The 15,941-nt window shown below is 50.5% G+C and overlaps 1 protein-coding gene across 1 annotated transcript in view; it reads left to right on the top strand.

Moving 5' to 3' along the window:
* LOC137542358 (serine/threonine-protein kinase/endoribonuclease IRE1-like) overlaps positions 1 to 15,856 on the top strand; it is a 65,128-nt gene extending 49,272 nt beyond the window's left edge. The window contains exons 8-14 of the mRNA XM_068264202.1: positions 38 to 299; positions 10,350 to 10,428; positions 10,710 to 10,875; positions 11,272 to 11,390; positions 12,001 to 12,195; positions 15,343 to 15,610; positions 15,690 to 15,856. Of these exons, the coding sequence (XP_068120303.1) occupies positions 38 to 299; positions 10,350 to 10,428; positions 10,710 to 10,875; positions 11,272 to 11,390; positions 12,001 to 12,195; positions 15,343 to 15,610; positions 15,690 to 15,856 (1,256 nt within the window). The remainder of the gene's footprint in view (positions 1 to 37; positions 300 to 10,349; positions 10,429 to 10,709; positions 10,876 to 11,271; positions 11,391 to 12,000; positions 12,196 to 15,342; positions 15,611 to 15,689) is intronic.
* Positions 15,857 to 15,941: the final 85 nt, after the last annotated feature.

The raw sequence follows: 15,941 nt of genomic DNA, 5'->3' as shown, positions 1-15,941 counted from the left end.
GTCCATATCTAGAACTCACTAGATGTGTTCCTTCCAGAAATGTCACACTTCGTGTCCAATGGGGATGGCCTGGTGGTGACGGTGGACAGTGATTCTGGAGATGTCTTGTGGATCCAGAATTATGCCTCTCCGGTTGTGGCACTGTATATCTGGCAGAGAGAAGGCCTCAGGAAAGTTCTGCACACCAATGTGGGGGTGGAGACTCTGCGCTATCTCACCTTTATGTCTGGGGAGGTCGGTCGTATAACAAAATGGAAGTATCCCTTCCCCAAAGAGACTGAAACTAAGAGTAAACTGATGTAAGTATGTTCATAGAGTGGCATTTAGTGTAAGAGGAGAGTGCTGGGGCCTATATGTTAGTAGTAGTGGAAGTATAGGCAGGGAACGTTGGCAGTACTTGTTGAGAGCACATACAGGGATTGTGTTTTTGGAGTATAGGCAAGGAGTGTTGTCAGTACAAGAAGGAGCCAGTTGCTGGGAATGTACAGGAATTGTGTTCTGAGAATGTTGGTAGTATGCAGGATTTATGTTCTGCGAGTGTAGGTCAAAGCATTACAACTGGGAGTATAGGTTGGAAATGTAGGCAGTATGTGCAGAAGATTTACTTAGGAAGTTTTGGCAGTATGTGCAGGGGCTGTATACTGGCAGTGTAGGTAGGGAGTGCTGGCAGTATGTGCAGGAGCTGTATACTGAGAATATAGGTAGGGAGTGCTGGCAGTATGTGCAGGGGCTGTATACTGGAAGTTTAGGTAGGGAGTGCTGGCAGTATGTATTGGTAGGGAGTGCTGGGAGTATGTGTAGGAAATGTGTACTGGGAGTATAGGTAAGGATGCTGGCAGTATGTGCAGGAACTGCATACTGGGAGTGTAGGTAGTGAGTGCTGGCAGTATGTGCAGGAGCTGTATACTGGGAGTATATAGGTAGTGAGTGCTGGTAGTATGTGTAGATGGGGAGTACAGGGAGTATATAGGTAGTGAGTGCTGGCAGTATGTGCAGGAGCTGTATTTTGGGAGTGCAGGTAGGGAGTGCTGGCAGTATGTGCAGGAGCTGTGTACTGGGAGTATAGGTAGGGAGTGCTGGCATATGTACAGGGGCTGTATACTGGGAGTATAGGTAGGGAGTGCTGGCAGTATGTGCAGGAGCTGTATACTGGGAGTATAGGGAGGGAGTGCTGGCAGTATGTGCAGGAGCTATATACTGGGAGTATAGGTAAGGAGTGCTGGCAGTATGTGCAGGGGCTGTATACTGGGAATATAGGTAGGGAGTGCTGGCATATGTACAGGGGCTGTATACTGGGAGTATAGGTAGGGAGTGCTGGCAGTATGTGCAGGAGCTGTATTTTGGGAGTGCAGGTAGGGAGTGCTGGCAGTATGTGCAGGAGCTGTGTACTGGGAGTATAGGTAGGGAGTGCTGGCAGTATGTGCAGGAGCTGTGTACTGGGAGTATAGGTAGGGAGTGCTGGCAGTATGTGCAGGAGCTGTGTACTGGGAGTATAGGTAGGGAGTGCTGGCAGTATGTGCAGGAGCTGTATACTAGGAGTACAGGTAGGGAGTGCTGGCAGTATGTACAGGGGCTGTATACTGGGAATATAGGTAGGGAGTGCTGGCAGTATGTGCAGGGGCTGTATACTGGGAGTATAGGTAGGGAGTGCTAGCAGTATGTGCAGGGGCTGTATACTGGGAATATAGGTAGGGAGTGCTGGCATATGTGCAGAAGCTTTATACTGGGAGTATAGGTAGGGAGTGCTGGCAGTATGTGCAGGAGCTGTATACTGGGAGTACAGGTAGGGAGTGCTAGCAGTATGTGCAGGGGCTGTGTACTGGGAGTATAGGTAGGGAGTGCTGGCAGTATGTGCAGGAGCTGTGTACTGGGAGTATAGGTAGGGAGTGCTGGCAGTATGTGCAGGAGCTGTATACTGGGAGTATAGGTAGGGAGTGCTGGCATATGTGCAGGAGCTGTATACTGGGAATATAGGTAGGGAGTGCTGGCAGTATGTGCAGGGGCTGTATACTAGGAGTATAGGTAGGGAGTGATGGCAGTATGTGCAGGAGCTGTATTTTGGGAGTATAGGTAGGGAGTGCTGGCATATGTACAGGAGCTGTATACTGGGAGTACAGGTAGGGAGTGCTGGCAGTATGTGCAGGAGCTGTATACTGGGAGTACAGGTAGGGAGTGCTAGCAGTATGTGCAGGGGCTGTGTACTGGGAGTATAGGTAGGGAGTGCTGGCAGTATGTGCAGGAGCTGTATACTGGGAGTATAGGTAGGGAGTGCTGGCATATGTGCAGGAGCTGTATACTGGGAATATAGGTAGGGAGTGCTGGCAGTATGTGCAGGGGCTGTATACTAGGAGTATAGGTAGGGAGTGCTGGCAGTATGTGCAGGAGCTGTATTTTGGGAGTATAGGTAGGGAGTGCTGGCATATGTACAGGAGCTGTATACTGGGAGTACAGATAGGGAGTGCTGGCAGTATGTGCAGGAGCTGTATACTGGGAGTATAGGTAGGGAGTGCTGGCATATGTGCAGGAGCTGTATACTGGGAGTACAGGTAGGGAGTGCTGGCAGTATGTGCAGGGGCTGTGTACTGGGAGTATAGGTAGGGAGTGCTGGCATATGTGCAGGAGCTGTATACTGGGAATATAGGTAGGGAGTGCTGGCAGTATGTGCAGGGGCTGTATACTAGGAGTATAGGTAGGGAGTGCTGGCAGTATGTGCAGGAGCTGTATTTTGGGAGTGCAGGTAGGGAGTGCTGGCAGTATGTGCAGGAGCTGTGTACTGGGAGTATAGGTAGGGAGTGCTGGCAGTATGTGCAGGAGCTGTGTACTGGGAGTATAGGTAGGGAGTGCTGGCAGTATGTGCAGGAGCTGTATACTGGGAGAACAGGTAGGGAATGCTGGCAGTATGTACAGGGGCTGTATACTGGGAATATAGGTAGGGAGTGCTGGCAGTATGTGCAGGGGCTGTATACTGGGAGTATAGGTAGGGAGTGCTAGCGGTATGTGCAGGGGCTATATACTGGGAATATAGGTAGGGAGTGCTGGCATATGTGCAGAAGCTGTATACTGGGAGTATAGGTAGGGAGTGCTGGCATATGTGCAGAAGCTGTATACTGGGAGTATAGGTAGGGAGTGCTGGCAGTATGTGCAGAAGCTGTATACTGGGAGTATAGGTAGGGAGTGCTGGCAGTATGTGCAGGAGCTGTATACTGGGAGTACAGGTAGGGAGTGCTAGCAGTATGTGCAGGGGCTGTGTACTGGGAGTATAGGTAGGGAGTGCTGGCAGTATGTGCAGGAGCTGTATACTGGGAGTATAGGTAGGGAGTGCTGGCATATGTGCAGGAGCTGTATACTGGGAATATAGGTAGGGAGTGCTGGCAGTATGTGCAGGGGCTGTATACTAGGAGTATAGGTAGGGAGTGCTGGCAGTATGTGCAGGAGCTGTATTTTGGGAGTATAGGTAGGGAGTGCTGGCATATGTACTGGAGCTGTATACTGGGAGTACAGGTAGGGAGTGCTGGCAGTATGTGCAGGAGCTGTATACTGGGAGTACAGGTAGGGAGTGCTAGCAGTATGTGCAGGGGCTGTGTACTGGGAGTATAGGTAGGGAGTGCTGGCAGTATGTGCAGGAGCTGTGTACTGGGAGTATAGGTAGGGAGTGCTGGCAGTATGTGCAGGAGCTGTATACTGGGAGTATAGGTAGGGAGTGCTGGCATATGTGCAGGAGCTGTATACTGGGAATATAGGTAGGGAGTGCTGGCAGTATGTGCAGGGGCTGTATACTAGGAGTATAGGTAGGGAGTGCTGGCAGTATGTGCAGGAGCTGTATTTTGGGAGTATAGGTAGGGAGTGCTGGCATATGTACTGGAGCTGTATACTGGGAGTACAGGTAGGGAGTGCTGGCAGTATGTGCAGGAGCTGTATACTGGGAGTACAGGTAGGGAGTGCTAGCAGTATGTGCAGGGGCTGTGTACTGGGAGTATAGGTAGGGAGTGCTGGCAGTATGTGCAGGAGCTGTGTACTGGGAGTATAGGTAGGGAGTGCTGGCAGTATGTGCAGGAGCTGTATACTGGGAGTATAGGTAGGGAGTGCTGGCATATGTGCAGGAGCTGTATACTGGGAATATAGGTAGGGAGTGCTGGCAGTATGTGCAGGGGCTGTATACTAGGAGTATAGGTAGGGAGTGCTGGCAGTATGGGCAGGAGCTGTATTTTGGGAGTATAGGTAGGGAGTGCTGGCATATGTACAGGAGCTGTATACTGGGAGTATAGGTAGGGAGTGCTGGCAGTATGTGCAGGAGCTGTGTACTGGGAGTATAGGTAGGGAGTGCTGGCAGTATGTGCAGGAGCTGTATACTAGGAGTACAGGTAGGGAGTGCTGGCAGTATGTACAGGGGCTGTATACTGGGAATATAGGTAGGGAGTGCTGGCAGTATGTGCAGGGGCTGTATACTGGGAGTATAGGTAGGGAGTGCTAGCAGTATGTGCAGGGGCTGTATACTGGGAATATAGGTAGGGAGTGCTGGCATATGTGCAGAAGCTTTATACTGGGAGTATAGGTAGGGAGTGCTGGCAGTATGTGCAGGAGCTGTATACTGGGAGTACAGGTAGGGAGTGCTAGCAGTATGTGCAGGGGCTGTATACTAGGAGTATAGGTAGGGAGTGCTGGCAGTATGTGCAGGAGCTGTATTTTGGGAGTATAGGTAGGGAGTGCTGGCATATGTACTGGAGCTGTATACTGGGAGTACAGGTAGGGAGTGCTGGCAGTATGTGCAGGAGCTGTATACTGGGAGTACAGGTAGGGAGTGCTGGCAGTATGTGCAGGAGCTGTATACTGGGAATATAGGTAGGGAGTGCTGGCATATGTGCAGGAGCTGTATACTGGGAGTACAGGTAGGGAGTGCTGGCAGTATGTGCAGGGGCTGTGTACTGGGAGTATAGGTAGGGAGTGCTGGCATATGTGCAGGAGCTGTATACTGGGAATATAGGTAGGGAGTGCTGGCAGTATGTGCAGGAGCTTTATACTGGGAGTGTAGGTAGGGAGTGCTGGCATATGTGCGGGAGCTGTATACTGGGAGTACAGGTAGGGAGTGCTGGCAGTATGTGCAGGAGCTGTATACTGGGAGTATAGGTAGGAAGTGCTGGCAGTATGTGCAGGAGCTGTATACTGGGAATGTCGGTAGGGAGTGCTAGCAGTATGTGCAGGAGCTGTGTACTGGGAGTATAGGTAGGGAGTGCTGGCAGTATGTGCAGGGGCTGTATACTGGGAGTATAGGTAGGGAGTGCTGGCATATGTGCAGGAGCTGTATACTGGGAGTATAGGTAGGGAGTGCTGGCAGTATGTGCAGGAGCTGTGTACTGGGAGTATAGGTAGGGAGTGCTGGCATATGTGCAGGAACTGTATACTGGGAGTACACGTATGGAGTGCTAGCAGTATGTGCAGGGGCTGTGTACTGGGAGTATAGGTAGGGAGTGCTGGCAGTATGTGCAGGAGCTGTATACTGGGAGTATAGGTAGGGAGTGCTGGCATATGTGCAGGAGCTGTATACTGGGAGTATAGGTAGGGAGTGCTGGCAGTATGTGCAGGAGCTGTATACTGGGAGTATAGGTAGGGAGTGCTGGCATATGTGCAGGAGCTGTATACTGGGAGTATAGGTAGGGAGTGCTGGCATATGTGCAGGAGCTGTATACTGGGAGTATAGGTAGGGAGTGCTGGCAGTATGTGCAGGAGCTGTATACTGGGAGTATAGGTAGGGAGTGCTGGCATATGTGCAGGAGCTGTATACTGGGAGTATAGGTAGGGAGTGCTGGCAGTATGTGCAGGAGCTGTATTTTGGGAGTGCAGGTAGGGAGTGCTGGCAGTATGTGCAGGAGCTGTGTACTGGGAGTATAGGTAGGGAGTGCTGGCAGTATGTGCAGGAGCTGTGTACTGGGAGTACAGGTAGGGAGTGCTGGCAGTATGTACAGGGGCTGTATACTGGGAATATAGGTAGGGAGTGCTGGCAGTATGTGCAGGGGCTGTATACTGGGAGTATAGGTAGGGAGTGCTAGCAGTATGTGCAGGGGCTGTATACTGGGAATATAGGTAGGGAGTGCTGGCATATGTGCAGAAGCTGTATACTGGGAGTATAGGTAGGGAGTGCTGGCAGTCTGTGCAGGAGCTGTATTTTGGGAGTGCAGGTAGGGAGTGCTGGCAGTATGTGCAGGAGCTGTGTACTGGGAGTATAGGTAGGGAGTGCTGGCAGTATGTGCAGGGGCTGTATACTGGGAGTATAGGTAGGGAGTGCTGGCAGTATGTGCAGGGGCTGTATACTGGGAGTATAGGTAGGGAGTGCTAGCATATGTACAGGAGCTGTATACTGGGAGTACAGGTAGGGAGTGCTGGCATATGTGCAGAAGCTGTATACTGGGAGTATAGGTAGAGAGTGCTGGCAGTATGTGCAGGAGCTGTATACTGGGAGTACAGGTAGGGAGTGCTAGCAGTATGTGCAGGGGCTGTGTACTGGGAGTATAGGTAGGGAGTGCTGGCATATGTGCAGGAGCTGTATACTGGGAATATAGGTAGGGAGTGCTGGCAGTATGTGCAGGAGCTGTATACTGGGAGTATAGGTAGGGAGTGCTGGCATATATGCAGGAGCTGTATACTGGGAATATAGGTAGGGAGTGCTGGCAGTATGTGCAGGGGCTGTATACTAGGAGTATAGGTAGGGAGTGCTGGCATATGTACAGGAGCTGTATACTGGGAGTACAGGTAGGGAGTGCTGGCAGTATGTGCAGGAGCTGTATACTGGGAGTACAGGTAGGGAGTGCTAGCAGTATGTGCAGGGGCTGTGTACTGGGAGTATAGGTAGGGAGTGCTGGCAGTATGTGCAGGAGCTGTGTACTGGGAGTATAGGTAGGGAGTGCTGGCAGTATGTGCAGGAGCTGTGTACTGGGAGTATAGGTAGGGAGTGCTGGCAGTATGTGCAGGGGCTGTATACTTGGAGTATAGGTAGGGAGTGCTAGCAGTATGTGCAGGAGCTGTATACTGGGAATATAGGTAGGGAGTGCTGGCATATGTGCAGAAGCTGTATACTGGGAGTATAGGTAGAGAGTGCTGGCAGTATGTGCAGGAGCTGTATACTGGGAGTACAGGTAGGGAGTGCTAGCAGTATGTGCAGGGGCTGTGTACTGGGAGTATAGGTAGGGAGTGCTGGCATATGTGCAGGAGCTGTATACTGGGAATATAGGTAGGGAGTGCTGGCATATGTGCAGGAGCTGTATACTGGGAATATAGGTAGGGAGTGCTGGCAGTATGTGCAGGGGCTGTATACTAGGAGTATAGGTAGGGAGTGCTGGCAGTATGTGCAGGAGCTGTATTTTGGGAGTATAGGTAGGGAGTGCTGGCATATGTGCAGGAGCTGTATACTGGGAGTACAGGTAGGGAGTGCTGGCAGTATGTGCAGGAGCTGTATACTGGGAGTACAGGTAGGGAGTGCTAGCAGTATGTGCAGGGGCTGTGTACTGGGAGTATAGGTAGGGAGTGCTGGCAGTATGTGCAGGAGCTGTGTACTGGGAGTATAGGTAGGGAGTGCTGGCAGTATGTGCAGGAGCTGTATACTGGGAGTATAGGTAGGGAGTGCTGGCATATGTGCAGGAGCTGTATACTGGGAATATAGGTAGGGAGTGCTGGCAGTATGTGCAGGGGCTGTATACTAGGAGTATAGGTAGGGAGTGCTGGCAGTATGTGCAGGAGCTTTATTTTGGGAGTATAGGTAGGGAGTGCTGGCATATGTGCAGGAGCTGTATACTGGGAGTACAGGTAGGGAGTGCTGGCAGTATGTGCAGGAGCTGTATACTGGGAGTACAGGTAGGGAGTGCTGGCAGTATGTGCAGGAGCTGTATACTGGGAATATAGGTAGGGAGTGCTGGCAGTATGTGCAGGAGCTGTATACTGGGAGTGTAGGTAGGGAGTGCTGGCATATGTGCGGGAGCTGTATACTGGGAGTACAGGTAGGGAGTGCTGGCAGTATGTGCAGGAGCTGTATACTGGGAGTATAGGTAGGGAGTGCTGGCAGTATGTGCAGGAGCTGTATAATGGGAGTATAGGAAGGGAGTGCTGGCAGTATGTGCAGGAGCTATATACTGGGAGTATAGGAAGGGAGTGCTGGCAGTATGTGCAGGGGCTGTGTACTGGGAGTATAGGTAGGGAGTGCTGGCAGTATGTGCAGGAGCTGTGTACTGGGAGTATAGGTAGGGAGTGCTGGCAGTATGTGCAGGGGCTGTGTACTGGGAGTATAGGTAGGGAGTGCTGGCAGTATGTGCAGGGGCTGTGTACTGGGAGTATAGGTAGGGAGTGCTGGCAGTATGTGCAGGAGCTGTGTACTGGGAGTATAGGTAGGGAGTGCTGGCAGTATGTGCAGGGGCTGTGTACTGGGAGTATAGGTAGGGAGTGCTGGCAGTATGTGCAGGAGCTGTATACTAGGAGTATAGGTAGGGAGTGCTGGCAGTATGTGCAGGAGCTGTATACTAGGAGTATAGGTAGGGAGTGCTGGCAGTATGTGCAGGAGCTGTGTACTGGGAGTATAGGTAGGGAGTGCTGGCAGTATGTGCAGGAGCTGTATACTAGGAGTATAGGTAGGGAGTGCTGGCAGTATGTGCAGGAGCTGTATACTAGGAGTATAGGTAGGGAGTGCTGGCAGTATGTGCAGGAGCTGTATACTAGGAGTATAGGTAGGGAGTGCTGGCAGTATGTGCAGGAGCTGTATTTTGGGAGTATAGGTAGGGAGTGCTGGCATATGTACAGGAGCTGTATACTGGGAGTACAGGTAGGGAGTGCTGGCAGTATGTGCAGGAGCTGTATACTGGGAGTATAGGTAGGGAGTGCTGGCATATGTGCAGGAGCTGTATACTGGGAGTACAGGTAGGGAGTGCTGGCAGTATGTGCTGGAGCTGTATACTGGGAGTACAGGTAGGGAGTGCTGGCAGTATGTGCAGGAGCTGTATACTGGGAGTATAGGTAGGGAGTGCTGGCATATGTGCAGGAGCTGTATACTGGGAATATAGGTAGGGAGTGCTGGCAGTATGTGCAGGAGCTGTATACTGGGAGTGTAGGTAGGGAGTGCTGGCATATGTGCGGGAGCTGTATACTGGGAGTACAGGTAGGGAGTGCTGGCAGTATGTGCAGGAGCTGTATACTGGGAGTAAAGGTAGGGAGTGCTGGCAGTATGTGCAGGAGCTGTATACTGGGAGTATAGGTAGGGAGTGCTGGCAGTATGTGCAGGAGCTGTATACTGGGAGTATAGGTAGGGAGTGCTGGCAGTATGTGCAGGAGCTGTATACTGGGAGTACAGGTAGGGAGTGCTGGCAGTATGTGCAGGAGCTGTATACTGGGAGTAAAGGTAGGGAGTGCTGGCAGTATGTGCAGGAGCTGTATACTGGGAGTATAGGTAGGGAGTGCTGGCAGTATGTGCAGGAGCTGTATACTGGGAGTATAGGTAGGGAGTGCTGGCAGTATGTGCAGGAGCTGTATACTGGGAGTATAGGTAGGGAGTGCTGGCAGTATGTGCAGGGGCTGTGTACTGGGAGTATAGGTAGGGAGTGCTGGCAGTATGTGCAGGAGCTGTGTACTGGGAGTATAGGTAGGGAGTGCTGGCAGTATGTGCAGGGGCTGTGTACTGGGAGTATAGGTAGGGAGTGCTGGCATATGTGCAGGGGCTGTATACTTGGAGTATAGGTAGGGAGTGCTGGCAGTATGTGCAGGAGCTGTGTACTGGGAGTATAGGTAGGGAGTGCTGGCAGTATGTGCAGGGGCTGTATACTAGGAGTATAGGTAGGGAGTGCTGGCAGTATGTGCAGGAGCTGTGTACTGGGAGTATAGGTAGGGAGTGCTGGCAGTATGTGCAGGGGCTGTATACTGGGAGTATAGGTAGGGAGTGCTGGCAGTATGTGCAGGGGCTGTATACTGGGAGTATAGGTAGAGAGTGCTGGCAGTATGTGCAGGAGCTGTATACTGGGAATGTCGGTAGGGAGTGCTGGCATATGTGCAGGAGCTGTATACTGGCAGTATAGGTAGGGAGTGCTGACAGTATGTGCAGGAGCTGTATACTGGGAATATAGGTAGGGAGTGCTGGCATATGTGCAGGGGCTGTATACTAGGAGTATAGGTAGGGACGGGGAGTGCTGGCAGTATGTGCAGGAGCTGTGTACTGGGAGTATAGGTAGGGAGTGCTGGCAGTATGTGCAGGAGCTGTATACTAGGAGTATAGGTAGGGAGTGCTGGCAGTATGTGCAGGAGCTGTATACTGGGAGTATAGGTAAGGGAGTTCTGAATGTACTGTGTACATTGAAAGTCACTGGCTGCTTGTGTGTCCCCAGGCCGACCCTGTACGTTGGGAAGTACTCCAGCAGTCTTTACGCTTCTTCCTCTCTGGTTCACGACGGAGTCGCTGTAGTGGTGAGTTTTTCACATATTATGGGGAAGTTTCTTCTTTAGCTCTGAATGTGAATTTGCTTTTGTGATGAAATCTCCGATCATTGAGCTGCTGGTCATCCATCCCCCCTCAGCAGTTATGATTTTGGTTCCCATTATGCCTTCTTGCAGTAGCAGCCACAGTATCCCAAAGATCTGCATTTCAGATGACAATCAAGTCTGCCCATATTCTCCTGCCAGCTTATGTGATCTTCAGCATTTGGCTTTGGAATGTGTTCTTGATCATGGTTATTCTATATCTGCAGCCGCGAGGAAGAGCCATCCCACTGCTTGATGGCCCCAGAACGGACGGCGTGACGATAGAGGGTAACGGAGAGTGTGAATTCACACCCAGCACTGATCTGAAGATGTTGCCTGGCAGGAAGGGGAAGGACAAGCTTACTTACTGGAAGAATCAGTGGTTGTTAATAGGTACAAACTATGCTCCTAGTTGTCCACACTTCCTGCCAGTGTAGGTCCATGCGGCTCAGGACACTGGGGTTTCATATTTTGTAATGGTGGGTGATACAATCTGCTGGGATCTTCATATGGTGTAGTGACTGTTTTGGGGCACGAAGGTTAAAGGTTCTGGAGTAGGATGAGTTTTCAGTCACCCATAGTTAAGTAGCCACCTGTTGCCAGGAGAGTCCTATATGGGGACTGGCAGGATGGTAATCATCTGTAGGCTTGCAGCCATGCTATCAGTATATAGTATTGACCTCTACAGGAACATTTTAATGTCAAATAGCAAGTGAGGCAGAAGGACACTCCACCTCACTGCCTCTTTCTCTCCATCATTTAATATGATGACTTCCAATTCTTCTACAGGACACCATGAAACTCCTCTGTCTGCTCCCAGCCAGTTTTTGGAGACCTTCCCATCCACCCTACCCAGGGGTGGGGAAAATGTCATTGAGATCACCCGGGACAAAGTGCGCATTAATGAGGTGAGTGCCTTGTTGGAGGCAAGGAAGAGGGTCACTACAGGTTTGAGAAGGTGATTTTCCTGTAGGAATAATTAGAAGGGGTGGGGGGGGGGGGGGGGGTTACAGGAATGAGATGTGGTCACTACAGAATAAGGAAGAAGGGAAGCCCTTGCAGGAATAATCTGGAGGAGAGGATACTGTACCTCTGGGAATGAAGAGAATGGGAGGTCAGCATTGGAACAAGGTGGAGGGGAGGTTGCTATGGCAATGAAGAGCAGAGTGGGTCTCTGTGGGAATAAGTAGAAGTGACTGGAAATGGGAGAGGCAGGGGAGATCACTGCAGGAATTAGTAGGGGCATATTTATCTTTAGTTCCGCTGTTTGTGATCTTAACTCCTATTAGCATTTGTTTTTGTAATGGTCAAATAAACCTGTTAGGGTGGCTGCTACTTGAGTGTAACCATTGCTCCGAGCAAGCACTGGGTGTGACCATGACTTGTGGGATTTGGATAATTCCAGCTTACAGCAGTGGATTGGAGGCTTGCCTGGGACATCGCCTTGCTGATAGATTATTTTAATCATTAGTCTTCAGTATCTGTTTTTCACGCTTTATGATGGCTGTGACCCCGCAGGATGTGATGGGGACTGTGGAAGACCCAACAGAGCAGATGCCACCATTGTACTCTCAGGAGATCTCTGACATGTCCAAATCATTCCTGTTAAAGGCAGAGGCCCCAGTGGACTCCATGCTGAAGGACCTAGCCACTATCATTCTTAGTACCTTTCTGCTGGCTGGTTGGGTGGCCTTTGTCATCACATATCCCAAGGTGAGCCTTATAGTTCCCTAAATGCAAATGCTTCTGTGTACCGTAACTACCTTTTTTCTTTTTTTCTCTGCAGATAATCCAGCAGCTTCCATGTATCTGTATATGTCTGCAGACATTTGAGCAGCATCCCATGCGATTGTATCTCTGCACTTCAGTCATGTGTCTGTGTATCTAAGCAGGCTGTGTGTCTGCAAATACCCCGACACATGGATGCAACTGTATGCAGACAGTCCAGTAACATCCATTTGTCTTTTTATTTCTGTAGACCAGGGGTGCCCAATAGGTCGATCACGATCTACCGGTAGATCGCCACCGCCTAGTTCGGCCGCGTCATGTAAAATTTTGCGGCCGGCAGCTGTCAGAATATGCTGCCAGCCGCTGGCCAATCGGAAAGAAAAAGAGCCGGAGAGGAGAGGGGTGGTACAGCGGGAGAAGACGCAGCCGTGACGTCATAGCTGGGGGCGGGGCTGGGCCTGGGCACAATGCGTCAATGCACGCTGCCCGCCGCTCCCTTCGCTCGTCGGACTCCGGACTGGAGCCTTCATTCGGCCCCGTTCACACTTGCGGTTCGAGTCAGCAAGTGTCCGGGGGCCGCAAAGAGACCGTACGGGTCTCTGCGGTGGCCACAAGTTGCCACCAGTTGCGGATCCGGAATGTATCAGTTCCGGCTACAATAAAGTAGCCGGAACTAGATACATTGCAGTGCCAGAGCATGGGGGATACCGGCGTGTAGTCCGGGCCCCCCAAGTGGCATAGGACCGGTGCTGGAAGCATCCGGTCCTATTGCCAGTGTGATGAGAAACATCCGTTTCTCATTGCACAGTATGGCCGCATGTTCGGGTCAGGATCCGGCCCGGGTGCGTGGACCGGATGATCCGGACTGAAAAATAGCGCATGTTGGAAAAGTGTCTGGAGTCCGGATCCGATCCGGCTTCGTTCTGTACGGAACGGACGCATGTGAACGTCCGCATAGACTTTGCATTGCTATGCGGAACGTACGTTCCGTTTGTACAGTATACAGTCCGGATCCGATGAGGTGAATCCGGACAGCGAACGCTAATGTGAACCAGGCCTTAGAGTGCCCATCTGCACTCGCAGCGCGGCTGAAGGAGGGGAAGCCAGGAGGAGCCCCAGACACCGTCACTGGAACTGGAGGGAGGTGAGTGGCACCTACGCCTAACTACACTATACCTGGCTATACTGAAACCACCCACACCTAACTACACTATACCTGGCTAACTATACTGAAACCACCCACACCTAACTACACTATACCTGGCTAACTATCCTGAAACCACCCACACCTAACTACACTATACCTGGCTAACTATACTGAAACCACCCACACCTAACTACACTATACCTGGCTAACTATCCTGAAGGCACCCACACCTAACTACACTATACCTGGCTAACTATACTGAAACCACCCACACCTAACTACACTATACCTGGCTAACTATACTGAAACCACCCACACCTAACTACACTATACCTGGCTAACTATCCTGAAGGCACCTACACCTAACTACACTATACCTGGCTAACTATACTGAAGGCTCCTACACCTAACTACACCATACCTGGCTAACTATACTGAAGGCACCCACACCTAACTACACTATACCTGGCTAACTATACTGAAGGCACCCACACCTAACTACACTATGCCTGGCTAACTATACTGAAACCACCCACACCTAACTACACTATACCTGGCTAACTATACTGAAGCCACCCACACCTAACTACACTATACCTGGCTAACTATCCTGAAGGCACCCACACCTAACTACACTATACCTGGCTAACTATACTGAAGGCACCCACACCTAACTACACTATACCTGGCTAACTATACTGAAACCACCCACACCTAACTACACTATACCTGGCTAACTATACTGAAACCACCCACACCTAACTACACTATACCTGGCTAACTATACTGAAACCACCCACACCTAACTACACTATACCTGGCTAACTATACTGAAGGCACCCACACCTAACTACACTATGCCTGGCTAACTATACTGAAACCACCCACACCTAACTACACTATACCTGGCTAACTATACTGAAGCCACCCACACCTAACTACACTATACCTGGCTAACTATCCTGAAGGCACCCACACCTAACTACACTATACCTGGCTAACTATACTGAAGGCACCCACACCTAACTACACTATACCTGGCTAACTATACTGAAACCACCCACACCTAACTACACTATACCTGGCTAACTATACTGAAGCCACCCACACCTAACTACACTATACCTGGCTAACTATACTGAAACCACCCACACCTAACTACACTATACCTGGCTAACTATACTAAAGCGCACCCACACCTAACTACACTATACCTGGCTAACTATACTGAAACCACCCACACCTAACTATACTTGGCTACCTATACTGAAGGCCCCTATACCTATACTGAAGACATGTATACCTGCTATTTAAATGTTGGTAGATCTCCTGGACTCTGCAAATTTTAAAGTAGCTTGCGAGCCGAGAAAGTGTGGGCACCCCTGCTGAAGACACTCTGTCAGCATCCTTGTCTCTGTTGCGCCTCTGTAGACAGGATGCGTCTCTGCAGAGGTGATTGCCTCAGCTATTGTACATGCCCTGGTCTTGTTGGCTGTATTCATCTAGGATAGGGGTGGGCACTAACTGGGGGGGGGGGGGGGGGCAGAAAACATTAAAGGGGAACTCTGCCTAATATATTTTACCAGTGATCCCCTGTACAGAATCCACCAATTTCCTCCCCGCCACACCAACGCACGGGCACAGCGAGTGAGCGCACAGTCTACCTCCTCCCACTGCAAGCACAGTAGTTGGCAGCTGTAATGCAGGTGCGCACAATGCGTACACATTCTATTACAGACTTCATTGATGGAATATATTTATCTGCACGTTGTTATACAAGTTATTGCTAGATGTAAACTTAAAAATAAAATTGATACCTTTCACAAGACACACTATTTTTTTTTTTTTTTTATCTTTTTGAGTAGCGGCCAGTGTTTGCCTTTGTTTTGTTTGTGTAGGAGTGTAGTGAGTACTAATCCACCTCCAAGATTATTATATCTCTGCAGGTGGTCCAACAGCATCCATATGTCTTTCTATCTCCGCAGACTGTCCAGCAGCAGCAGCAGTTGCAGCACCAGCAGTTCCAGAAGCAGCTGGAGGAAAAGATTCAAAATCTACAAATGCAGCAAGTCTCCTTCCAAACGCCAGTTGAGGCCACAGCAGATGGTGATGATATGGAAGTCAGTTTGCGTAGCGAGAGCTCTGCTAACAGCACCCCCAACATGTCCCCCAAGGCCTCTAACCACTCGCTGCATTCTAACCTGTCTACATCTGAGGTCGGCAGTGTCACCTCCGCTGAGCAGGAAGATGAAGGTAAAGATTAGGCTTTTGTGACTTGTGGGTCATACCTGGAATTATTTACGGTGCATAATTATCTGTGTCCTTCATACAGAGGATGATGGAATAGTGACAGTGGGGAAGATCTCGTTCAACCCCCGAGAGGTCCTAGGCCACGGTGCGGAGGGGACCATCGTCTACAGGTTGACCAGTTCTTTCCTTGCGAATGTGAAAACCATTTCTGACTTGATCATATCTACTTTCTGCCATTGTCTACTGTAGCATAGAAAGGAAGGTTCTTATACACATACATCTACGAGGGTTACCTTGTGCCCATCCATAATAGTCATCCAGGTCTCTTCTCAGG

Source organism: Hyperolius riggenbachi, chromosome 12 (genome assembly GCF_040937935.1).
Source record: "Hyperolius riggenbachi isolate aHypRig1 chromosome 12, aHypRig1.pri, whole genome shotgun sequence".
NCBI lineage: Eukaryota > Metazoa > Chordata > Amphibia > Anura > Hyperoliidae > Hyperolius > Hyperolius riggenbachi.
This window is presented reverse-complemented; position numbering and strand designations above follow the sequence as displayed.